The sequence below is a fragment of the Tachypleus tridentatus genome, chromosome 1 (genome assembly GCF_004210375.1).
Source record: "Tachypleus tridentatus isolate NWPU-2018 chromosome 1, ASM421037v1, whole genome shotgun sequence".
NCBI classification, from domain to species: domain Eukaryota; kingdom Metazoa; phylum Arthropoda; class Merostomata; order Xiphosura; family Limulidae; genus Tachypleus; species Tachypleus tridentatus.
The window spans coordinates 144828040-144855662 of NC_134825.1; the positions used below are offsets into that span (position 1 = coordinate 144828040).

Here is a 27623-nt window from a genome sequence, read left to right on the forward strand (position 1 = left end):
CATGTCACTAGTTATTCAGCCTTTTCAGATTTTTACAATATGTTCTTATATCACTTAATATGATCTACAAAAGAAATCAAGATGGTGTTCAACCTACTTTTTGAGTTATAATTTTTAAAGTATCCTGACCATACATTTTTATTGCTGGTTTATTAACAGATATGTTATAGGAAATTTGCAAACAAAATTCAGCTTTGTATCATATTAAGTCTTAGAGCTATGGCTTATTAAATAAACCGGTGTTTTTTTATGATTTTGGGTTTTCAGGAGATTTTACTGCCTCACTATGCAAATCCTAAGAGGGATAAATGTGGTTTGAGATCATTTCTGAATTTTGTGAGATTAATTCAGTCAGTGTAGCATATTTCAGCCTTCTACCACTATTACTCTTGCAGCTTTAAGCAGCCAAATTTGCCAGAAAATGAATTTGCCAAAAATAAAAACAAATTAATTGAATTTTACAGGGCTGTAAATCAGAAACTATTAGAGATAGTGATCTAATTTTTGACAGTTTTTCATTATATGGGTAGATGAGCACATGTGAATTTTTTCAAGGAATTCTGAGGGGGTCACCTGGAAAATTTTCCAAAATCTGGATGATCTGACATGGAATGACCCTGTTTACTTTTATGCCTGTACAAATGACAATTTAATAGGGTATATGTCCTTCACCCAAAATGTTATGGAAATGGGGAAAATTTCTAGTTGAATTTTTTCTGGGATTTATTGAGAGTATAAATTCTTCATATTTTTTTTTAAATATTCACTTTGATATGCAAACTGTCATTCTTCATATCATGTGTGTAGGAAGGGTTGCATTAAATGTGAAAGTTGAAAATACTTTTGGTAATAAACTAGCTCTTAATTGTTCCATAGAATTTGATGGGTTAGGAATAAACGAATACTTTATATCTTTAGGGCGAAGCTTCCTTTATCCTTGTTATCCAGAAGCATCCTAAATTGGTTACTTACCGTGCACGAGCATACCATGTCAAATGTGTGTATAACACTGGAGAGAAAACAATATCTTTAGGATTCAATGTGAGGTAAATTTTTTTTTATTTTTTGTAACAGGTATTTACTTGTTTTTATCTTAGAATTTCTTATTAAACTTATTGACCAACAGAACTAAGTTTTATTACTGATACCTAAGTGGTCACTTCACTAAAAGAAAGTGGTCAGAAAATAAAGTTAATTTATTAAGTCGTGCTAAACATTAAAAAAAAAATTCCTATAACTAAATTTAACCTCATTGACTAGAATAACATCTTAAATTTTGTTTGTTGTAAATAATATTTTTTTTCCATATAACTTTAACATTAGCACCAACTTGTTCACAACATAGTAGCTTTTTCTACATAAAGTTTTCTATGACTTAGAACATTTTGTAAAATAATATAATTTTTACTAATTACAGCATGATCACCACATCTGGAACTATTGCAAATACTGGACCACCTCCATCATGTAAAATGACCATAGTTCAGGCAAATGGCAAAGAGATCACATCAGCTGAGGTGGGAGATGACTTGCTGCTGCGTGTTGATGTCCAGCCAGACTGTGAGTAATAATGAAGTTAATATTTCTAAGTTTTATATTCTCACAAGCTAGACGTAGTAAAACTTTAACTTATCTAATTAAAGTTACATTATTGTATTAATTTTAAATTGTCAGACATAAAGTTAAATACATTTGTTCTTTGTCAGATATTTATGGGGGCTTTGCTAGAAGCTGTGTAGCTAAAACAACAGATGACAATGAGGAGATAGAATACCAAGTCACTGATGACAATGGATGTGCAACAGATCCAAGTGTATTTGGAAACTGGATAATTGATCCAGATACAAAATTACTGGAGGCTCGCTTCAGTGCCTTTAAATTTCCAACAAGTAACAACATACGCTTCCAGTGTAATATACGTGTCTGTTTTGGATCTTGCCCTCTGGTAACTATTGCTTGTTTCTTACTGTATTGAATGTCATTCTGCATATGTTATATCTACTGTGATAAGTTACAGTAAACCTAAAACAGAAGAAACTGGCAATTAATTAATTTTTTTGCTATTGTAAGTTTTTTGATGAAGTGTGTAATATTAAAGATTCATGTGTAGTCCTAGAAGAAAATTTTAAAAGCAAGAAGTAGTTGTGTAAAAAGAAACTAGTAAATACATAAATAAATATTTGATATTTATGTTTTATTACACATTTTAAAACTCTGTATTATTATTTTCAGGTGAAAAACAAACTAAGAATTACCAGTGTCTGATATGTTCTAAAATATTTTTCATTAAAGTCTGTAGTAGCTCCTGATTATGATTATGAAGATTTAAATTCATTAATATTACACAACTGAGAATTTAGTGCATTTGCATTTTGCTAAAGAACTGGCTACATTTCTCTCAAAGTGCTGAGTTCAAGTTGCTAATTATCATTCTTTACTGACATAATACAGATTTGTACTAATAGAAACAGTTTCTATTACTTAGAAACAATTGATATAAATAACATTTCAAATGATACTCTTTCTGTTGTAACTCATTTAGTCTGATCAGTTCTGATAGGTATTGAAAGCTATGTTAGCTGTTGTGTACAACAGATATAATATAATTGAAATACTATTGTTTTTGTTGGAAATTTCTACTAGGTTTGTAAAAAAATGATGTTCTTTAAATTATTATAAACCATACTATTGTATATCACACATATGTTGCTACTAAATGTGTGTTCCACCTGTTAAGGCAGTATTTTTAAAGCTCATTAGCCATGTAAAAACATTACATAATTGACAAAAGCAATTAAGGTTTCAGCCTGTGTAATATGTACATGTACCTAAAAAATATGCCATAATAAATCTACATGTAACTCATTGTAAATAAGTCTTCCAATTTGATATTAATCTTTTGTATAAGGTCAATTTTTCAAAACTAGTGTGTTTTCAATTTTATATTTACATTTTGAAAATTAAACTGTTTAAATAAATATATTTTGATGGATTTGTGATAATAATTTTAAGATATTTCATCTTAAACAATTTTCCTACCATTTCTGAAATCTCGTTTGGTGACATAGCTTATAATTTTTAGTCTTCAAATTTCCTGAAAATTAACATATTCCTCCTCCAATACAAAACTCTACCTATATTTTTCTTAGTACAACAACTCAAGAGAATGCTGGTAATGTTCAAGTTTCAAGGTAAAGGACTTTTCTGTAGATGTAATAACTGGCAAAAATATATCTACGATATCCCAGCGATTTGTCACAACAAAAACTATTAGGTGAATTAGGAAAATTAAATGCATTAAATCTCTCTCAAAGGGACAGTAAATTGATGAAAATACCTTTAGAAACATAGAGAAAGTTAACTGAGGGAATAAAGAGAATCCTCTCTGCAGCATCTATCGTGAAATCTTCATATCCAATGTATCAGGTTATACACTAGAACTATAGTGAAGACCAACCCAAGAGCAGTAACATGGAAAAGTATGATGTGTAAATGAAAAGGACAGTTATACTGAGCTCTAAACCTATAACAATCTGCAGTGTAACTATAAATGATTACCAGAATCTAGAAGTAGAAATTACTGTAGGATTGTGCAAGTGCAAAACACAAAGATTAATGGATAGGTTCACATAACATTGTACACAAAATAGTCACAATATGGAACATAGTCAGATGTTGTGTCTGATTAGATGTAACCAAAAATTCAGGTGTCATCATAATTGAATACGAATCTCATGCTAATCTATAATGTATGTTGAGACAAGATTCTCTTCTTGTTTGGATCATAAAGAAGAAATGCCTATGGTTAGACCACAGAAAAGTTCATTATAAGCAAAGTGTCATTAAATGCATATATTAGATATAGAAGGAATTCAGGGTCTAAATAACAGTGATATACAGAAAAAGGTATTAAAGTGAGTGGAGAGTTTCACATCTCTGCCTGAATCACACCTTTGTAAATCGTAGGGCAGTGTCTGTTGTACCTATAAAGAATACATTGAAATGTAATTGACATCCTTTTAAAATATATCATCTTTATGATTCTAATATTAAAAGGTAATATGAAGCAGAAACTCTCACTTCAGTACTTTGTGATTCACGAAAACACAAAGCCACTAAGAAGATAATGTTAATTCTGGTCTACTTCCACAACAGAACCAGGATAGGCAATTACAAACACAAATGAAAGAAAAAGACTCTGCAACAAGTGATGTTGATGTAAGATGACCATGAAGAAGTATCCTTCATAAATGTCATACAAAATAACTCTCAGCTGACAGTTTTTGTGTGTGTTGTAACTTTGAATGAGAAATCCAACACTGACAAGAAAGTAAGTCTGTTGAAATAAAAACCTTTAATTGCACTTAAAGGCTGAATTCACCTACTTTTTTAGCATGAATTATTATGTTAATAACATTTTAGCATACTTTGATAAAACATTCTGTTTTTCATTATTACTGTTACAGGTTAATTGTAATGGTGTATCTACTTATCAAAATCGACCTAAGAGACAGGCACTGTATGATAAGTTTATTCTGGGAGAAAACTTTCAAGAGGGAACTCTGAGAGAGGAAATTCAAGTACAATCTAATGCCATTCTTACATTAGATCCCAAGAGTGAAAAAGTTTTTGAATTTTTGGATGGTAAGTGGATATTGTTAGAAACTTCTATTTCTGAAACATCAGGCTTGTAATAAATAAACCCATAATAATTATGTTTAGCCTTACATTCTGCTTCTTTATATTTCTATATTGGTTGTATATTGTAATTAAAACCTGTATGAATAATTTACTTTGGTAAGTTATTTTCAAGATATTAATAATTTGGATATACAGTTTTAACTGTTGATTAAAATATAAGGTATCTTGTAACAACTATAAAATATTTATTCATTGTTAAATCCCTTACTCTGAATCCACTAAAACTTTAATATCTAAATTTGTATAACACAGTGAGAGTCTTTAAGGTTTTTCAGTATTTACATGATATAAACAATATAAACAGCAGATCCATAAATAAACAAGGAAAGTCACCCTGAGAATTGTATTTTTAGCTATTAACTTAGAAAATCTTGAATTTCATAGAATCCTCATTTATATATAAAGATCCAAATAGCAGTTGACTAAATGTGATATATATTATAAAATGTTTGTTATTTGGATATAAACAGCATTCTTGACAGATCCATCATTTGAAAAGTATCATTGGGGTAAGAAAATGCCAAAGAGGTGTTTTTAGGGTTTAACTAGTCAAAATAAATACATCTGTGTATTTGTTTTTGCATTTTGAAAACAAATAATAAAACTGCAAGTGATTGAATGTGCTACCAGAATATTACAAACTACAAAGATAAAGGACTTAACCAATAGTTTGATCTTCATTGATACTTTGCACCATTACATTATTTTTCTTACGCATACTCATCAATTGAGAGATGGATGTCTTAATTTTCGCATCACTTGGAGAAGTGGCAATTTCCTTGTTGCCCACATGCATGATGTTGAATTTTGCCAAAGCTGCTATAGGTGTAATTGTGAAGTTTGATTTGAAAACTAAGTTTACTAAAGGGATTCTGGATGTCCCTGTGAACAGTCTGAATTGACCCCTGATTCTTATACTGCACCTCTAAGGCAGGAATGTGTTGACAAATTTTAGTCTCTTATGGGAGGTCAAACATATTGGCATACTTCTGTGATAGGTAGTTTATTAATTGAGCTAGAATCTAAACCAAAATAATCATAAATACCAACAGTGTCAGTAGCTTCAATAGAAGTTCTCCAATTCTGGTTTCTATGTCATTCTCAAGAAATAGTAACAGCACTTACATGAAAGTCATCCTGAACTTCTTCAGCATCACTTGAAACCAGAGATTCAATAGCACTTTCATCAATATCATCCTGATCTTCATTAGCATCACCACAATCCTAAAATTTAATTTAATTCTCATCAAAATCATTTCGTTTTCCTACTCCTCATGTTTGTAGTGCAATCAGTGCTTCTATTGCAATTGGTTGTTTACCCCTCAAGTTTGGAGTGATATTTGTATACAAATCACCATAAGAATATCCACAGTGACTGCACCTGATGCATGAAGCATATTTAGAACAATTGTATGCACAAGTTAACTTCCCCATAAGAAACACTTTATATCAATACTTTTATGCCCCTATCTGGGCAATGGGGATCTATCAATAGTCTAAATAGTCTGTCAAATGCATCATTTGTAATCAATCAAAATATTATCAAATATTCATAACAGTACAACAAATGCTGCAATGGGGTTTTTATGTATGTTTTAAAAGTTAAATGAAGTTTATGTTTGTAATCATCTGCTTTATACATCAGTAGAAGAAGCAACAAAACATTTTAATTGTTATTTTATATAGTGAAAAGTATTATATTAGGTGGTGTTCAGTTATGTTAAACAAAAGAAGTACAAATAAAGAGTATATAGTGGTTGTAAACAGAAATGATAAGGAACAGTTCTGTACTCATCTTAAGTATTATAAATACTAACTTTTAAATTAACAAGGAGTTCAAAACACAGTTAAAGTAAATTGTTATCTGTCTGAATTATTATAGGAAATCATGTTTTTGGTGTTTTACATTGTCAAACTTGTACGTATACACACAAGTCTGTATACATATAATAGAATTAAATAGACTGTACTTTATAACTATCTTTAGAATTTGTAAAATATGACAAACCAGTTAAAAATTAATATTCTGTTAAAATATTTTTATCAAAGGAATATATTTTGTGGCTAGAAACATTTTCATGTGAATAAACTAGCACTGTTAAAGCATTTTCCCTATCAATATATTACTCTTTAGGAAGTAAAACTTAATATAGATACAGTTTATTGTAATAAGCAACAAGCTACTATATGATATTAAAATATATTTTATATTAAAAGTACTACTACAGATTCTAATGGATTGTTCAGTTTGGATTTCTCTGTATTTTTCACTTGCCCCTTTTTTGCATGTCTTAAAAGGAAATCTAATTTCATGTTCATTAATTCATGTGGGATTATCAGAAAACCCAATCTTTTTATGAGCTTTACATGTCACTTTTATTCATTTTAATGTATTACAAAGGTCTTTGCTGTTTATTGTCCTTGATTTTGCTTTTTTTGCCATTTTGAACTTTACCAAGTAGATTAAAAATAAATAATATGCAAGAAAAACAGTAGTGGTTGATAATTGTAAAAAATTCCTACCACAGATAATAAGGAAGTAAAAGAGATATAAATTTAGTCATATATCTGTGTAACTTACAGATACAAGATACTAAATACATGATGGTGAACAGCTACTCTTGAATAAATGAAAGTTGTCAGTTCTGTTCTGTCATTCTGTAAGCAGTACTCAGTTATAGACACAAGGTTTTCAGACTAAAAGTGCAATTAAACAAATAAAAGGTGTTGTTTCAGTCATTCTCTGTTTGGTTTTGAAAAGACAAAAGGTGCTATTATTCAAATACGGTGTGTTGGCTCAGTAATTCCCTGTGTGGTTTTCAGAATAAAGATACTATTAAGTAAATACAAGGTATTCATTCATTCTTTTTGTGTTTTTTCCTAGTTTTATATGCATCATATATACCACATTCATTGTCATTATATGGCAGTATGAAAAAACTTTTCTTTTGTACAATTCTTTTTTGTATGGTACATTGTATGTATCATTAATATCTTATGCAAATGCTTAAAGAAAAATATTTAATTCTTTGCTTCCAATGATTTTACTTTCTATATAAAATGTACCAGATTAATCCAAGTCATGATTTATTTCCACTGAATCACAACAAAAAATATATATAGAAAATAATTATATTTTAAGGCTTTTAGGAACTGATTAGCTGCCACACTCAGATGTTTTACATAGAAACAATTTCTGATACATGTATGTATATACATAAAGTTCTGTATGCAACTTAGAAAATTTTTACTTGTAGCTAGAATATTGTATTTTTATGTATTCATCTATAATCAATCTGTGTAAAGCAATAAACTAAATATAATTTTAAACATTCCTTCAGATATATTTGTTTTTCTCATTTACTGACAGTATTTTTTACTCTCTCTTCTTTTTTCAGAGCCAACAATTTCCAAGATCCAAAATGTTTGCATCCCAAGATTAGGCTTTATTATATCTTTAGTTGTTACAGGTCTAGTAGCTCTTGTAGCTGTAGCCATATCTATTTCTTGTTGGCTAATGGCTTATCGAAAAACTTCTAAGCCTCCTAATGGACCTTTACCTCATCCATTAGACTTTCCTAACCCATTACATACATCTTCAGAACCAATAGTGGCTGAACCAACTCCAGATTACTTCCCTACACCCTGTAATGGATTTTAGTGGTAAAACGTTAAAAACAAATTATGAAAGCTTGTCAGAAAACTGAAATGCTTGTAATGGATATATAAGACCATAAAGTAGTAGTACTATCTGTCATTTTTTATGGTTTTGTAAAACATAAAACTGTTTCACCCTTACTGTTCATTCCTAAGTGTTCTGAGATAGATGATATTATTAGCTTGAATAATATAAGGAAACCTTTTTAACTTATTCAGTCAGTTACCATATATTTCAAAGTCCTGGACTTGGTGCTAAATCCTAAAAGTCTAGGAGCTGGACTGACTCGTGTGTGTGTGTCATATTGTGGGTTATTGTTTAGAAAAAATGGGAATCTGGATGCAGGTGAAGGGTAGGTAAGTGGTTGGATTACTAATAGCCAATAGCTTTCTTTTCTCAAGGCTTCCAAGTAATGCATATAGAGGTGTAGCTATGCCCCATGTTGTGCCAAAGTTAATGAGTCCTACTGTGTACCCTTACCAACTGGGCACGTATTATCTGGAGTCTAAAGAAAACAAAACTATTGGTAGTTATGTCAAATACTCTTTTCTTGTTTGAGATAAACATAATTGTTTCTTGTATTATGACAAGAAAACTCTGCTTATTGAGAGAATAAAAATAATGAAATTTGCTTTTTTTAAGGGTGCTGTTCAAATGCAATTTAACTCAGTGGCTCAGTTGTTATTGTGCAACGTTTTTGGAAACTAATCAAAGATATGTTTGGTTAGAGTAGTATTGCGGTTCTCATATTTTTATCTTCTGTTTTTTGATGGAGAAGGGCACTTCATTGATTTAGGATCATAACTGCATATTCAACTTATCACTGGAGTAAAATTACATTTGATAGCAAATATTTTGTGGTAATACTTAATATTTTTGTTTGGTAATTAAGATCTACCATTCATTGTAATGTTTAAGTTGATTTACTCTTTGCTTCTGTTATTTATAGTCAACATGGTAGACTGGTCTCTGCCACAAAATTGAATTTAATATTGGACACAGGCATAAAAAAGAAATTTTGATCACTATTTCTAATGTGATAAATATTGCATTTATTACAATTTTCCTAGTTTATTATAAGTATTATTTCCAGTTTTCTAGTTTAATACAAGTATTATTAGGTCTTATGTCTGAGTATTTTTTTAAAATATCCAGTAGAAAGCTTGCAATTGTGAGTAAAATAATGTACACTTTCTAATACATTTTTTTTGTCCTTTGAAATCTCAGAACATTTTGGAAAATTGAAAAAAATACAATCTGAGAACACAAAATCCTAATAAATATAACAGTTCAATTCCTTCATTACTTATGGCATATTGAGAAAGTTATGTATAATCACTGTTAAGCGTTATAAAATAAAATTGTATGAAAAGTATTACATTGTTTGTTAAAATTAGGGCATTAACATAAAATTTGAAATGCTTGAAATGAAATTGAAATTTTTCTTAACTACTTACATAAATGATTTTATATAAAAATGAGAATGATTCATTTTAGACTGAAGTAAAATTTTGTTATTGTTTTAAGTGTATTTGGCATATATTACAAAAGAAAAAAGAAATAGTAAGTAATGATTAGTTTTACAGGAAACAGTGCATCTGTTTTTTAAACTTTTATCTTAATTTTTTATCAGTATTATATATATTGTATATCAGCTGGCTTTTGTCCTAAGTGATTTGTATTGGTTTTTAATAAAGCACTTTTTTATCTATTTGAAGAATTTTTATGAGTGTTTTACACACAACAGCATTTCTGTGTATCTGGTTATGTTAGCAATTATACTGTTATGAGATAAGAAATTTATTAAATGTTATTTGTGTATTTAAAAGCATTTAAATCTTAATAAGACTATTGTAAATCTTCTAAACATGAGGCCATTCTTGTTATTTGTAGTTTGGAAATTATACCACAATTGTATGTAGGGGCATAGCTGGAGCCTTAACCATGTGTAAACATTAAGAGCAGAATGCCTTAAGAGCTTCATGCCAAATGTTGCAGATAGTTTTGTGATGAAACTGAATGGTAAAATTCTTTACTCCTTAAACAAAAAAATGAACTGAATTTGTAACTCTCTGCAGTTTTGCATAAAAGGATCTAAGATAGTTATATAAGATGGTGAACTACATATAAGACTTTACATTCCATTAAAAATATATCTATACATACATATTTATATAACAGATTGTTAAGTTATAAATCTACATAATGTTGACTACTAATTCTGCTGGATAACATATGATTTGTTAAAGCACTAAAGAAATGTTAAATTTTACTTTCCATAGACTCATTTAGTAAATGCTTGAAAAAACATAATGTAGAAGAACAGTCTTTCCAGGCTGCACATCCATTGAACTGTTGGAATTTTAACAAATTACACATTTGAATATTTAAACAAAATATTTTTCATTATTTAGTACTCATAGAAGAACACAAATTAAAACCCATACACACACACTATCATGATGTTCCCCGACAAGTTTCTGATTTAGACCAAATACTTTTATCTTTATAACTTTTACAGTTGCTTAGAAATGATCACCTTTCTTGTTAATTACTGCACAAAATTACTGATTGTTAAAACATTTAATAATATGATTAATAGAAGGAAAATTATATCAAAGAAAAATAATTAATAATGACATTTAATTATGTAAATATTAGTCAGTGAATAATCTGTTAATAAATATATATGCATATATAATTGTGAATGAAGTAATGAGATTGATGAGCAACAAGTAACCAGAAACTATACATTTTATATGTTTGTATTTCACATAATATATATTGAGGTATTTCTAACAACCCTAACTCTTGTGTGTGAATTGAACCAATTTTCAGTCTGTGTGATCATTGAAATTATTACATCAGCTTCTCATGTGCATCAGGGAAATTTCTTGACTCATTAGCTTCATGAAAATCCACTTATTCATATTATTGTTCCTAAATTATTCTCAAAATTATGACATAACAAGAACATGGCTACCACATTGAAAATCTTGCAGTTTGCAATGGAAAAAAATTTACAAAATGTCATCTTGATTCAAAATCATGTTTTGGTTTGAAGGTATTGTAGTTATTAATATAATGTGTACCTTTATTTTTAATAATGTCCCCTGCTGGTACAGTGGTAAGTCTATGGATTTTCAATGCTAAAATCAGGGATTCAATTCCCCTCAGTAGACTCAGCAGATAGCCAAATGTGGCTTTGCTGTAAGAAAATAGAAACATTTTTTATAATAAGAAGAAAACTGCTGATTGGTTAGCTTTTAATTACCATTTCTGTGAACAACATTGTGGATTGTTGCAAAGCAATATTATAAGGCTATTATATTGGTTTTATATGATTGTTGATTAGACAGAGAAGTACAGAATTTGGCTAGTTTCTGGGATAAAAATTGATACTACTTCATCAAGCTATCTTTATTCATTATGCACTTCAAGATCTGCTACTATTATTATGAAGGGTGTTTCACCTACATATTCTGTGGTCAACACTTCAAAAATAGAAAAAACCCACAGTGATTGGTATTCGTCAGAATACTCTCTAACCCACCACCATCCCCAAAATTAAATATTGCTGTCAAGATTGAAGACTGGTTATTGCAGCTTTAGACAACTCATTTGATACTTGTCTATCAAAAGAACACCAACTTATAGCTAATGGTACTGTAGTGTCAATCATTAGAAAGAGATAGGAGAAGAGAAACGTTTTCAAATGCAATGCTATTTTGATTTTAGAGATAAGTCCTTTCACATGCCCAGTGTAAGTCTTAATTAAATCTCTTTTACAAATTACCTAGACACGCCAATTTAAAATATGAGGCCACAGAAATAGTTTAAAACCTGGTAGTAGAAGGGTGGCAAAAATGTTGTCATCTGTACCAATACTCAAAGAAAATTACTTGCAAGGAATGGAAATTAAACATGAAGCAGTAGCTCTTGGTTATCATCAATTATGTAATGAAGTTGTAACACAATCTTAAAAATAAAGATCAAGAAGAGAACACAGTCAAAGTCTCTTAGTCCAGCAGAAGACAACTGCCAGATTAAGTGAAAAATTAGTAATACAAGCCCTCTCTTGTGTCATATTCCAAATATAATTCCTAAGACCATTGAATTACATATTCTTTTAAGTAATTCATCATTGTAAATGAAATGTAATCATGCATTTAAAAGAAAATCACTGACATAAAAACGTATTGTGCCAGTAGTTAAAACACTACAATTCAGGGACATAGACCAAAAGTGATTCTATATCTTAGATTAAAAGAGAAATTCATTTAATCTATATTAAGTACTAACATTAAATAAGGACTCCTATTTTAAATGAAGCTAGGGGAATGCTCCAGAAGTGTTGTATCTTAGTCACTGGCTCAGTTTTTCCCTACATCAATGATCTTGAATGGACTCAAAATCAGAGCCAGGCTAATGAAAGTGTGGTATTTTTAAGTAAAATCAATTTCTCAACAAGTCAACCCACAATAACAGCAGATTTGATCAATAAATGAGAGAAGTGTCTTGGAGTTGAATTCAAAGGAATTTTAAATTGTGTGAGAAATAAACAGATTGGGCACATTCAAAGGATAGTAAACATCTTAATTTAGACAAAACAAAGTAAAGCAGTGAATACCTACCTATACAACTAATGATCAAGTTCTACTGAATTAGTGAAAAGTTCATCAGATTTATTTCCTTTAGGATAAATCTCTGCCAAACTAGTCATGATGGAGACCGAAAATACTGAGTAAAGAATATAAACTTGCTTTCTTTATCCATTGGATGACATCACCTTGTGACTCCTGTTACCTAAATGCATTGTTCAGTTGTTACTCAGTGAACTTGATAATTGTGCAGTCAAAGATATTTCAGTGCTAAGCTATTCAGCTCAGAGAATACATGACATAATAAAATATTCCTCTGGGCAGATGAAACATTACTTACTTAAGAACAAATAAGCAAAGCAATAATCACAATTTTTTGTATTATGCATAACCACCATGACAATGTGGCAACTAAATAAATTAAAGTTTAAGAACTATTCTACATCATTGTAGAAAGTACATACATATTACATTACTCCCTTCTCTGTCGATCAAGCCTGCCCACAATTTGACAGTTAAAATTAATTATAAAACCAGTTGTCCTTATACTGATGACATTTTAACTTTACATTATTCCTAGAAAGATGCATCACCTAAAAAAATTCAAGCTCTTTAACAAGCAGTAAGTAAATAATCAAACTTTGCTTAAAAAATAAACCCATTAGTTACATATTATGATTTATCTCGGTCGAGCCTCCAGTTTATTACGTTACGTTTTAAACTTTATCTCGGATAGGCCTACAATTCATTATGTTACGTATTACAATTTCAAATAGCCTGAAACTGAGTTAAATCTCTCTCTCTGATATTTGGGTATATACAATTTTTATACCCAGGAGGGTCAGGTATACCGAGACCTCTTCCTCCTTCCATTGCATTGTTGGAATTGACTGAATTTTATGGGTTAATATTAACATTAGACTGGTACTTTTCAGGGCAATGTCCATTTATATTTTTCTTTTCTTTTTTTTTCAGATATACAAATTTAACAGGGAAAGGTGATGGAAGCAATAGCACTCTTGATGTGTGTATTGTGAATTTATCCATATTTAATAGAGTTCATTATGTAAGTTAACATTTGTGGTAGGTATTTTTTGATGTTTTTCATAATTATTTTAATGATTATATCTGTTAGGTTGTTTTCATTATTAGGATTTGCATATTCTGTGAATATTTCAGAAAAGTTGAAAGTAATGGCATCAGTTAGTGTGTTTTCAATATTCATAGGAGTGGTTTTGTGTCTTCAGTTGGTTTAGGTAAATCTTCGTTACTTGTTGATGATTTTTCCTGCATGATTGATGTTTTCTTGACTACTGCAGCATATGAGTTTGTTTGTGTGTTCGTGTTTTGTGGTATTTGAGTAGTAGTTGATTTTGATTGTTCTTGGATTTTGTTTGTTTGTGGCTTGTTCGTGTTTGGATTTTTAAGTTGATATAAGTGTGCCTTAATAGATTTGTATTTTTGGCATCCTTTGTAATTAGCCGTGTGTTCTTCCCCACAATTACAGCATTTAGGTTTGGGGTTTAGTTTGGTGCACTCTGATATGTGGTGATTTTCTCCACAACCTACACAGTGCGCAGTTGCTTGATATGCTCCTGCTACATGCCCAAACCTTTGGCATTGGTAGCACTGTGTTACAACCAGTGATAGTGTTTTGGTTTCTTCTACTGTGTATTTATGATACCATAATGTGATACCATTATTTCTTGGGCGTTTTTTGTAACTACTTTAATTAAATTAGTTGGCTTTTTGGTTATGTTAGAAGTTATTTGTTCAACTGAAACGTGCTTAATGTTTAGTTCAGTTAATTCATCCTTTATATCTTTATGTCAATAGTTTGGTGTATCCCCCTGATTACAAAAGATTTGGGTGTTGGTCTAGCTCCAGGTAAGTGTATAATTATGTTCCCTGTTTTAAAAACGTCTGAAGGCCATTCTTTCAGTGAATTATTAAAGTCAGCGGGTTCCTGTCCTTGAACGAGGACCCTGCCGCGAGACAGACGCTTAATGTTCGTTATGTTAATTTTAGGTTTACACCTGAATATTTCTCATAGTTGTGGTTGGTTGTAGTTTCCTGGTATGCCTTGTATGATTATGGAGGTTTTTGGTTATTTTGGTATATTTTTTGTATGTGTTTCTGTGTTTGTTTTTTCTGACTTCTAGTCTTCACTAGTATGAAGCGTTCGTCGTCAGAATTTGTTTCATTTGTTCTGAATTAGTGTTAGTTTTAATTGCCAGAGTGGGTTTTTTAGCATTTTCGTTACCAGTTGTTACTTCTTCATTGCCTAACAATGAGTTAAATCGTAATTTGATTTGGATTGGTTTGAATTTCGCGCAAAGCTACACAAAGGCTATCTGCTCTAGTCGTCCCTAATTTAGCAGTGTAAGACTAGAGGGAAGGCAGCTAGTCATTACCACCCAACGCCAACTTTTGAGCTACTCTTTTTACCAACGAATAGTGGGATTCACTGTCACATTATAACGTCCATACGGCTGAAAGGGCAAGCATGTTTGGTGTGACGAGGATTCCAACCTGCGAGTGCCTTAACCACCTGGTCATCCCGGGCCAAATTGTAATTTAAATTTATGAGTTAATTGACTATTGAGAGGTACCAAATTCATTTTATTTGCCAACAAGATTGACACACAGAGTTTTCATTTTTAATAGGTCCTCCACTGGGACGGCGGTAAGTCTACGGAATTACAACTCTAAAATCAGGGGTTTGATTCCCTTTGGTGGATACAGCAGATAGCCCGATGTGGCTTTGCTATAAGAAAAACACATTTACAATACAAATATATTTTAACATACAATTTATAATAATGGTTACTACAAATAGTTAATACAAATAATGATTACATACAAAGGGTTTACAAACAAATAATAAGTCTTCTTTCCTATCTAGAACTTCCTTGACATCCTATCGAGGGTTCACAATAATTCCAAGTTGACGTGGATATAATTCATTTAAGAGGGAGCTAGCTAGGTTTGTATTTTTTCAGTGGTCTCACGCAGTTTACAAGCTGATTTTTCATTACAGAAATTATGTAATGTTTTCGTAAAAATATTGATGTCCAATGTGAATTCACGGAGTTAAATGTTTTTATAACGTTCGAAATCTAAAAACGTTCCTGGTCAAATATCAATAGTTTCCCGATTAATAAGCGTTAATCACAGTTTTAGCTTCCGATGTGTATAGTATATCGACTGCAGCAAACCAACATTATATACTGTCTCTTGGCGCTTTGATTTGTAAACTTTAGTTGAAGTTCTGAAAATTTCAGTTGGTAGCAATGCTTAACAATACGCTATTGCTTTTGTAAAACATGTATTGTTAATTTTTACACTCGAGAATGAATCGTCTACAAATTTAGAGAATAGAGGGAAATTTCGCAATAAACATTTAACAGCATAATATATGTGCATTCGTCGATAAGATATTCAGATTTCAGATCAGGTAGAAGTCACCATGTTTGTTATAAGTTTGTAAAACTTTTGTATATAAATCATTATTTGTAATAAATATTATAATAAACGTTATTATAAATTTTATCATTATTTGTATATTAAAATATATTGTATTAAGAATAAAACTGTATGTATCAATATAAATATTTCGTTAATATTTAATTAACTTCTAAATCCAAATTACAGTTTAATTTAGTTTTAGACTATTTTAAATTGTAATGCATAATATAATATGTTGAATGCTCGTTTGAGATAAGTTGTAATGTGTAAAAACCATGATAATCAAATCGATATGTAAACAACATAGAAGGAATATCATTAACACATGCAACACAGATTACATGATTTCCTCCTAGATGAAAATTTTGTTTGGTTTTGAGCTGTACAGCAACACATGCTTGAGATCTACTGTTTAAATTCCTCCCATTCTATTAAAGAACAAGTAATACTTGCCTTTGTCAGATACATTTTTACTTTTCCAAAGTCCTTGAACTGTTGAATATGAATATTCAAATTATTTTCGTGAGTTGATAGAGTGATGTAACAATTATTCTCAATCGCATAGGCATAAGATGAATCAGGTGCTTCTTCATGTTATATACCAATGGAAGAATCTAACATTAATACTCAAACCTACATCACTACTCAAAATACCTATTTTCTCAAAATGATCTAGGAAGATCGAAACCTTGTTCTCTCATTATCAATAAGTGTTAATACCTATACCAGCCGTTCTGAAATACATTTTTATTTCAAGTGGGTTTCTCGTCATCAAGAAGAATACTAGTTTGTCTCTAACAATGCATAAATGTTAATAATAACAATCCGATAGAAAAAAAAACACAAGAGTCTGAATGTGCTTCAAAAAATTTAAATTTTAATAATACTGAATCTCTGCAAAATCTGAAAAAAATAAAACATACTATAAACAAACTTCTTTCTCCTCAGGCATTACAATCAAGTTTAAAATGTTTTTGGTTTTTTAAATTTCATGCAAAGCTACACGAGGGCTATCTGCGCTAGTCGTTCCTAATTTAGCAGTGTAAGACTAGATGGAATGCAGCTAGTCGTCATCACCCACCGCCAACTCTTGAGCTACTCTTTTACCAGCGAATAGTGGGATTGACCGTCACATATAATGCCCCCACGGCTGAAAGGGCGAGCATGTTTGGTGTGACCGGGATTCGAACCCGCAACCCTCAGATTACGAGTCGAGCACCTTAACCCACCTGGCCATGCCAGGCCTTAAAATGGGAGTCACACTTGCTAGCAGTCACATGGTTCTCCTTTACTAACCTGCTCTAATGGAAAATAGAAGTGATGATCTTGACGACTTATGCAGTCCTGTTAATAATCACTACAAAAGAAACAGTAGTTTATCTGCAACATTGATTAATTCAAGTTCCATCAGATAACTAAACAGTTCCCATTAAATATGTAAATCTACAGTATTGGTCAAAATGGTTGCATATATTGTAAGAGGAGCATAATTATTAAAATGAAATGCAAATTGTTACGTATTATTGTTTATCCGGAAGAGTCTTTTCCTTATTATGTTATGTCGTTAGGTATTACGATTTCAAACAGCCAGAAATTTTAATTTTAATTTAGAAGGTAGTTGAATGTCTGTACATATTAAATTTATGATATTTGCCAACAAGATTGATACACACAATTTCCTTTCTTAATACAAATATATTTTAATATACAAATAATAATACAATTGATCATAATGGTCATTACAAATAACAGTTTATATGCAGGAGTTTTACAAACTTGCAAACAACACTCAGTCTTCTATCATGTCTGGGACTAAATAATTTACAGACGCTTCAGCGAAAGAGAATTAATTCTAATTTATATGCAAAGGTTTTACAGAGCTATAAACAATATTAAATCCTCTATCCAGTATGGAACTGAATACTTTGTCGACGGTTCAAGAGGCGTAAATTATTTTTATGTTAATACACAGATACACTTCACTTGATGGTAATGCTAGCTAGCTCTATTCTTCACACTTGAGCATCACTAGTTACTCAGCAGTATGTCTGCAGACTTACAATGCTAAAAACTGGGTTTCAATACCCGTGTTTGGCAGAGCACAGACAGCCCATTGTGTAGCTTTGTGCTTAATTCAAAACAACAACAACATGCAAGTTTTTCCCGTCCTCATAGAATTACTAACGTCCAAAGTTAATTCACTGAAGTTTGTATTGTTTAAAATCTATAAACATTCCTGGTCACATTATTGCTTCCGAAAGCTAATTGTATACTGACTGCAGCTACTCAACAATATTTTACGACTATCTCTCTGCATCTTGCGGTGGCTAGCTTTTATACTTATTAGGCAAGATTCTCGAAAATTTAACAATATTCTAAGGTACGCCAGTGTTTTCGTAAAACATATATTGCTGATTCTTACATTCGAGAATCTTCTCCTGATTTAGAGAATAGTCAGGACTCGAGCAATACACGTTTAACAATATACGCTACATGCATTAAACTGAAACAAACATTGATATTAAAATAAATGTATAACAGTAAATACATTACAAAACACACTTAGCATTGTCAAACTGAGAAATTTGTGGTATATTAAACATTTACATAAGTAATTTGTATAACGAAACAGGTTATATGGGTATCTTGAATGATCTGTTGGAAGAGCAATCAACTTTATCAGACACCAGTAGAAAGATGTGAAATTAATCATTTCACTTATCATAATAAAACTTTACCAAATCACATATAATGACAAAAACAAAACATAACATCAAATTCTTATAAATAGCATATGTGATCTTATATCTATTCATATTAAACATTCAGTATTTGGTTGGTTTCCCTCATACTCTAAATAACCTCCAGAAGTTGATGTGACATTCTTTTAGTGACTGAAACTTGTCACTACAAGGCCCTATAACTCACCCACTGTAGCTGATCGTGGTTAGTTATAAAACTTTTAGCTCACTTCAGTCCAACAGTTCTTCATGCAATTACAATTTGTAGACTTTGATGACTTTGATAATTCTGTACAATGTGCACACTGTGGACAGTGGTATTATCATCTTGGTACACAATGTTATTGCCCTTGCATATGGAAGAAATATTGTCTCCAAGTGAATAATGTAGGAAGCGCCATTTATGTTTCAATGGAAAATATGAAGAGCAGTTTTCACTATGATTTATCACTACCCAAACATGTATTGCACCACCTCCTGTGGAAAAGACAGTCTTCATTCATCTGTTCGCTAGGCAAACGTAGAACACAAATTCTGCCATCAGTTTTAACAAGCCTGAGAGAAAACTCATCTGTAAAGATAACAAAATGCCTCTGTCCTAACTGTAAATTAGCATACTGTCTTGTCTAAGTAACATGATGGTGGCAGTGAATTATTGTTAGCAAAAGTTTGCAGATAGCCACTCTTGTAAAATAACCTTCTTTGCATATCTGTTAGTAGATTACTTTAAAGGGTCCTTTGAAGACCTAAATTTAAAGATTACCTTAAATGAAGACTCATTGTCACCCAATGTAATATCTTACGACTATGGCAAAGGAGGATATCAATATCCCTGAACATCCAATTTCTCTTCTTTAATACTAGATCCATCCACGTTTAAATAAATAAGCTTGTTTGGCCATTCTCTTGTTTACTGTTCTTCTGAATACGCTGGAATGAATGTGTTTATGCCATTCCTGTTGTAAGGTGTTGCAAGACTTCTTTTGACCTTAGTATGTTAATCTGATCAAAACACGGTCATTTAAGTCAGTGGTTTTTCAGCATCTACTAGAAGACATTGCTGGAACAACGTTTCCTGTCGTATGATGATGTTTCAATATTCTAGATACGGTCACAGGGGGTACTTTACTGTCCTGGAAATGTCTATTTACCTCATACTATTTCTGAACAGTCATATATTTTGATGCCCTATAACTTCTGGTACATGACAAGACATGAATCTATACCAAGTACAGAGAAATTGCCTGAACAATGCATTGATCTGTTTCAAAAAAGATTATATCTAAAAGTCATTCTTTTATATAAAATAAATGTGCATGTGTGTTTTGACGAAAACATGCTCAAAATAACTTATGAAAATCAAAATAACAACTTGTACATTTTTGTTCAATGATACGTTACCTGTTACTAATGTGGCATATACACAATAACTTCACCATGCCTATAGACAATAGCTTTAATATTGAACAGTATGGAGGCAGTTTGGACAATATTGTACTTCGCTTTAGTCTAATTTGCATATACTCGTCCGTTTAACATATACAAGTGAGCCATGTGCATACAACTACATTATTTTACATGCATTTTCTGAATAAGATAATTACGCATTTCTTTCCATGTCTTTAGAATGTTTAGCCAAGATCTTACTTTTCCGTGTTACAGTATTTCTGAACTTTGCTTTGGAAACTTCCTTCTGGCATAACACATCAAATATTTTTCTTAAGGTGGTCACTAGTGCCTATTATTTATTACAGTTCTTAGTTTTAATATTGATGAATGCTGTCAAAGCTGGTCATTTTAAATATACAGCAAAATTAACAGCATAATGTTCACTACTTTTACTTTTCCATCACACTCTAATGGTTTGTCAGCTGAATGATGTTGTTAAACTCGCCTGCTAAGTTTCATAACTTGATGAAATAGTCCGTGGTCTTCCAGCCAGAGTTGGTGAAACGGTAGTGTTATGAAATATACAAGTGAACCCGAATTAACTTCAGAGCTACAACATATAGGTATACTAGATAGCAGGAAATTCACTTAAGATGTCAATTTTGTAGTAATATGCAATATTTTACTAACTGGGTGGATATAAAATGTAAGAAACGAGATTGGACACAAAATATGATACAAAATACACAATCTTTATTGAAATACTAAACACAAATACATTATGTTCAATTGCTTGAATAAACATAATAGAATGTCACTGTTACTGGATGCTTTCTTTTGGCTAATTCTTTCTCTCGTCCTGCCTAGACCAACTAATAATATTCCATAGTACACTCACGAATACAATAGGTATTAGGATACAAGAAATCTTGCATTTTCTCATGTCATGTAGTGTTTTCACGTGATTAGACATTCTCATTACAACACAGGTGAGGCCATAATCTCTAAGTATAACCTAAAAAACCACTGAAAGACACTGCTGTCTACATCTTTACACAAGACCTATCACTGAGTAATACATTTCTCTGGTGGAACAAGTATCATCCTCTTCAAGAAAAACAAAAGTAGTTTCGAAGGAAATAAACTTACTGGCTTTCACAAAAAAATAAAGAGTAAACTCAAAATAAATACCACAATATTACTGTAAGATAGAAATGCACAGTGTATTCAAATATCACCATGGTAACAGGCGTATACCAAATAGGGACTCTTGGAGCTCAGAAAGAGAATTGTGATTGATTTGATTCGGCAAAGCATTACTATTCGTATTATTTCATTGGTACAATCCTGCATATTCCATGTGTTACAATCTTTCAACTTGAATCTGTACATTTGTTATGCTGAGGTGAAGGTGATGCTGGTCCCCATAATATCTCTCTAAATCCCTGAGATTTATCTTATGTTGAAAGTCTCTTTTTCCATGCCTCCATAAACATTGGTGAACCTAAAGCAATAAAAATTAATTCTGGCTATGCAAAAGGCTAGATAGAAGGGCACTATAGGTGTTTAATCTGATAGAGAAAAAGTCAGTAAATTCCCAATTGGTAAGAATGATAGATTCTCAACTGCATTCCCTACTCTACTGTTTAGTTAGTACATAAATAGAGCCTGGTCCAACAAAAAAGAAAAGAGGGATGAGAAGATAAGACTGGATGCTCTATGTGTTACACAACTAACCCAAACAGGTTAGTCATCTTACAAGTGCTATCCTCAATCTCTTGACAATAGGAATCAATTAACAATGACACCTCACTCATCTTAAACTTCTTTCAGATATAAGTAGTTTAGTGCAAGCCAGAGCCAACTTGAAAGAAGCAATACTTGTCACTTTTTCTCTTGTTGTACAATTAAAGTCTGCATTTCCATGCATTACAATTGATTCTTGTACTTAAAAAACATTAAGACAATAGTGAAACTTTGATATTATAAAATATTTCAATCTACATGATTAAAAACATTTGCTCATACCTAAATATAACATTTTGTACACCAAGCTTCCATTTAGCATGATACTGAACCTTCTGTTTGTAGATCTTACTTTCACAGATAATTTCAGCTCTTCATACAAGAACAAACTATGTTTTCCTCCAAATGTATCATGATACTAATCACTACTTTAATATCTTCTATGAAAACTCATTGCCTTCAAAATATTTGTGACATATTAATATACAACTAATTATCCTAAAAGTAATGGAATAGATACACTGAAGATTTGAAGAATCGACAACATATCTGTTATGAAGTAATTATTAGTTTATTAAATATGACTGAGTTTGTGAATGTAAGATAGAGACTAGGCACAATGAAAATACAATAAGTTTTTATTAGTATCATAAGTACAGGATTTATAGTTGTGTAGATGATTGACTGCAAGTTTTATTGGAGCTGAACTGTTCGTTTTTGAAATTGACTTCTTCAAGATCGTATACCAGCCTTTTTAAGCCTAGATATCATTGTTTTTTGCAGAATGAGCAACACTATTTGTGTGACTAGTTAATCTCATTCAAATATAAAAAAGTTATATATTTGCAATATCATCATAATGTATAATTTGCAGAAAGTGTGGCATTACAGCCATAACTCCTTCGCTAGAACAGGTTTTACCTCTTGAGGATGACAAAGGAATGAAAGAAACTAGCCATATGTTATATCAAAACTGCACATACCAGGATATGGTTAATTAAAAAAAATACAATATCAGATTTAAGTGGTAAAAATGCACGCTTATATACCACATATTTCAGCATACATATACCTCATATTTCCAGACAGATCCAAGTTGCTTCCATACCACTGGTACAAATAAAGCCTCACTCAATTCCATTTTTGAAATGGATGAAGACCCTTAACCACTCTACAAATCATATAGACATTGTGATATATTTGCCGTAAATCACATCCACAGGAAGTAGCATTACCCACCCAAATACAAACATGTTTAGCAAACAGACTGTTAGTCTCCATTTCTCTTGCACAATATGCCATCAAAATATACAGCAAGTTTTGAGGCATATTAGATTAAAATATTGACGAATGAATGGGTAAAGTTATCGATAATAACAAAAATACACTGATTACCTCATTCAGTCTTTGAGAGAGACCAGCATTATTTAGGGCCATATTCTAAAAAGAAGAATCAACACTTTTCTTTGGAATTTACTCTGTTTAGTCCTACTTTTACTTTGGGCAACACACACACACCACACAATGTTAACACTACTATTTAGCATCTGAACTAAACTTCAGCCACTAAAATTACTACTGCAAATGGGCATCAGTGCATGTTGCACACTGACAGTTATGCAAACTCTGAATAATGTTATGTCTAAGACCTCTAAGGAACCATTAGGTTGAGACCAACATCCCATTGTTGATAACAATGGTACAGCACATTTTCCTGCATTTGTAACCATTTATATACATACTACTGGATATGTGCATTTGTGTTATGTTCCTCAACCTCCACTTCATAATTCAACTTGTTATGTGAAAAGGAATGTCCATGCTAAATATGGATTAGTTGCTCCACAACAACCCTACCCACCATTCTACTATTGCTGGTATCAGTGTCTAATAAAATTCATATTTTCATTATGGATATGCTAACACTGTACTTAGCATGTCCATGATATTTAACAATAGCAATTCTTGCTGATATTCCTTGGTACATCTAAAATGTGCAGCAACTTTAGTGAGAACCAATAATGACACAGCAACTTTAGAGAAGTTACAGCAACTTTAGAGACGTTGGGCACAAAATGGTAAAAATTGTTAATTTCTTATTTTGTCATGGGATGAGACCAAACTTTTACTGCTACAATTTTTACAAGCTCACAATATGATCATATAATTGAAATTCTACCTGTATGTAAATAAGTACATCTTCCTTGGTTTTAAATCGAATTCTGCCTTTCTTGTCTGATGAAATATCAGGCTTAGGTTTTCACCAGCATACTTGAACATGCATCCAAACACCAAGACATCATTCACATACACAGCCATCTTTCCAACTGCATCTGTGGTCCGGCATGGCCAGGTGGTTAAGGCGCACGACTTGTAATCTGAGGGTCGAGAGTTCGAATTCCCGTTGCACTAAACATGCTTGCCCTTTCAGCATTGGGGGCGTTATAATGTGACGGTCAATCCCACTATTCATTGATAAAAGAGTAGCTCAAGAGTTAGCGGTGGGTGGTGATGACTAGCTGCCTTCCCTTTAGTCTAACAGTGCTAAATTAGGGTTGGCTAGTGCAGATAACCCTCGAGTAGCTTCACACGAAATTCAAAAACAAAGAAATAAACAAACAAACTGCATTTAAAAAGTTTAAACTCTATTAACCTATCAAAAGTGGTGGATATATTACATAAGTGATATGGTATGACACAAAATTCATAAAAACCATTTCAAGTGCTGAAAGAAGTTTGATTTTTTCAATATTTATTTAACAGGTCTAAAGAGTTGAATTATCAGGCACCTTTTTATTGTATCCAGATATTCATTTGTCCATAGAAGTAGAAATGTATCCATGCAAGTCCCCACATTCACCTTTCAAAAATTCACAAGGTACCTTGGCATGTCATCTTTCTTCCTGACTACTAAGGATGACCATGTACTTTTAACACTGTATGATTTTGTCAATTAACATCTGTTGTATCCCAGCACTGGCTACATTTTTAGTGTTCTAGTGAAGCCTGTGCAGCAGTTATTTAATTGAGCATATGCTACCTGTATTTATGTAATGACGTTTGGTCAAACAAGTGTATTTACATATTAAATCAACAAGTCACTGAGGTTTTGTAACTGTGTCTGTCCTGATCACTTACACAATCATTAACTGAAGATACCATACATATCTGGAATTATGAATTTACTCTGTAAAGAAAATGAAGCAATACTAGTGATGCCACTTGTAATGATTACTTCTACTTTGATTACCACGTCTACAATCATTCCAGCACGACACTGTATAGGTAAGTGCCAATAATTATAGAATAACACCAACTAATTCTATTCGTGTTTGTATAGGAATTAGTGCATTTCATGTGTTCATTTTATCAGCGTATTATGCAGTTACAATGCACTAGGCCTTATCCATAGTAAACTAGGGAATACCTCTTGCACATATGGAGGTACTGAAATTTCCTAAACTCCCTCAAAGACATATAAAAACGAAATCCACTGATCTGGACTACATAGTGTGCAATGCTAGCTGTTGGTATCACAATCCAGTTTTTGGCATTATAAAACCATTGACTCAATTTTTTTGCAAGTGGCAGGCATTGCATAAAGAAAGCTTAGATGATGGCATACAGTCCTTTCTAGCCAGTGTTTATTATTTATGTTTTGCTTTCTCTCGAGACTGAAGACTCGTTTGTCATGAGCTATGTGTATGATCCTCACCACGAGTATCGAAACCCAGTTTTTAGCGTTTAATAGCCTTCACACCTATCGCTTGGTCGTTAGGAGGTTTTATCTGAGCCAGTGTTTCCCAAACTTTTACAATTATGGACCAGTTTATTTTAGCAATTTTTCATGAGGCCCGGCCTCCTCAAATACCTAATTAGATAACCCGCTAAGACAGCTAAGTCTTAATTACATCAAGCTGGAATCAATAGTTCTATCGATACATCATCGATTATAAAATATTGTTTTATAGTACTATTGTGTAAAAAAAACAATTATACTTCGTTGTTATTTAACCTTTACATTAACTGTATATTTAGTAATGATCTTTTAAGAAATAACTTACCTAATGAGAAGAATGATGCTGTTTTTTCATCATACAACAACTTCAAATCAGGAAAAAAAGAAGTCAGTTTGATCCTCAAATCTGGCTCTACATCTAATCTGTTCCTGTACTTGTTTTTTAAAAAAACTAACATTAAGAAGCCTGATTCGTATTTATAAGTTATGACAAAGGGTATAAAAAATCTCACTGCTTTTTTTGATGAATGTAGATACTCAGCACGACAGCTCAGCCAAAAATTAATTAACAAGACTCAACTAAAACTGACTTTCAGTGCAGTGTCACAGGATAATAATTGAATCAATTTAATATCCACGGATTTGTAATCATTCTTCATTTTCCGTGTCAACAGTAAAATGGTTCCGATCCACATTTTACTGTTGTCAATTGGAGAGAAATATTCCTTCAAACACGATTTTATCCCAAAAAGATACTCTTTGATTGATGAAGAAATCTCATATGGAATATTACCTTCTTCATCTTGGTTTTGTAATTCTATTATAGAAGAGAAAAACTTATAATTTCTCTTCTCAACTCGATGTACCCACAAGTTGATTTTTTTATAGGTGCTTCTATCTTTTCCTGAACTTTAAAAATATTTATGTTAGGACCTTTAGGTTTAACGCATTTAAGAAGCCAAAATTGTCACATAAATAGGTCACCTTAATTAACCAATACAAATTACGAAACCCGTCAATAAATGTAAATATTTGCATTCTTTGCTGATGGGGTGTGTTGCTCCAAAGACAAGATAACTTTATTCTTCATTTCGATGTATTTTTAAGACAATTCTTCTTGACAACCACCGAACTTCACAGTGTAATAGGAGATTCTTATGTTCACTTCCTAATTCTTTGTATAAAGCTGTAAAGATTCCGAAATTCAACAAATTACATTTTATATAGTTTATGAATTTAACACATTCTTGCATAATTGAATTAAAATTAAAAGCATTTTCTTTGCAGCTAACACCTCTCTGTGAATGTTACAATCCACCCATTCACAGTCTTGTGCCATTGCTCGGATCCTCTGAAAAACTCCTGTATGGCAACTTACCATTGCGAGAACTATCAGTACTCAATCAAATACATTTTTTCCATTGAATACCACTCTGAGTTATAAAATTATTGATTAAATTAAATATTTTGTCAGCCGTTGCTCTTGTTGGAAGTGCTTCACAAAACAATAAATTTTCCTGAATTGTGTTCTATTTATCATATCTTACAAAGCACATGAAATTGGAATTGTCTGGTATGTT

At 31.7% G+C, this 27623-nt stretch overlaps 1 protein-coding gene and 1 long non-coding RNA gene across 2 annotated transcripts in view; one reads left to right on the forward strand and one right to left on the reverse strand.

The window, feature by feature from the left end:
• LOC143226056 (uncharacterized) overlaps positions 1-10070 on the forward strand; it is a 151214-nt gene extending 141144 nt beyond the window's left edge. Inside the window, exons 112-116 of the mRNA XM_076456488.1 lie at positions 919-1046; positions 1418-1560; positions 1707-1945; positions 4467-4644; positions 8100-10070. Coding sequence (XP_076312603.1) covers positions 919-1046; positions 1418-1560; positions 1707-1945; positions 4467-4644; positions 8100-8362 — 951 coding nt within the window. The 3' untranslated portion in view covers positions 8363-10070. The remainder of the gene's footprint in view (positions 1-918; positions 1047-1417; positions 1561-1706; positions 1946-4466; positions 4645-8099) is intronic.
• Positions 1041-26996, reverse strand: LOC143226061 (uncharacterized). Its single transcript, XR_013014265.1, has 3 exons — positions 26369-26996; positions 5827-5925; positions 1041-1558 (listed from the first exon to the last, which is right to left on the reverse strand). It is a non-coding gene; the product is annotated as an uncharacterized LOC143226061 (long non-coding RNA).
• Positions 26997-27623: the final 627 nt, after the last annotated feature.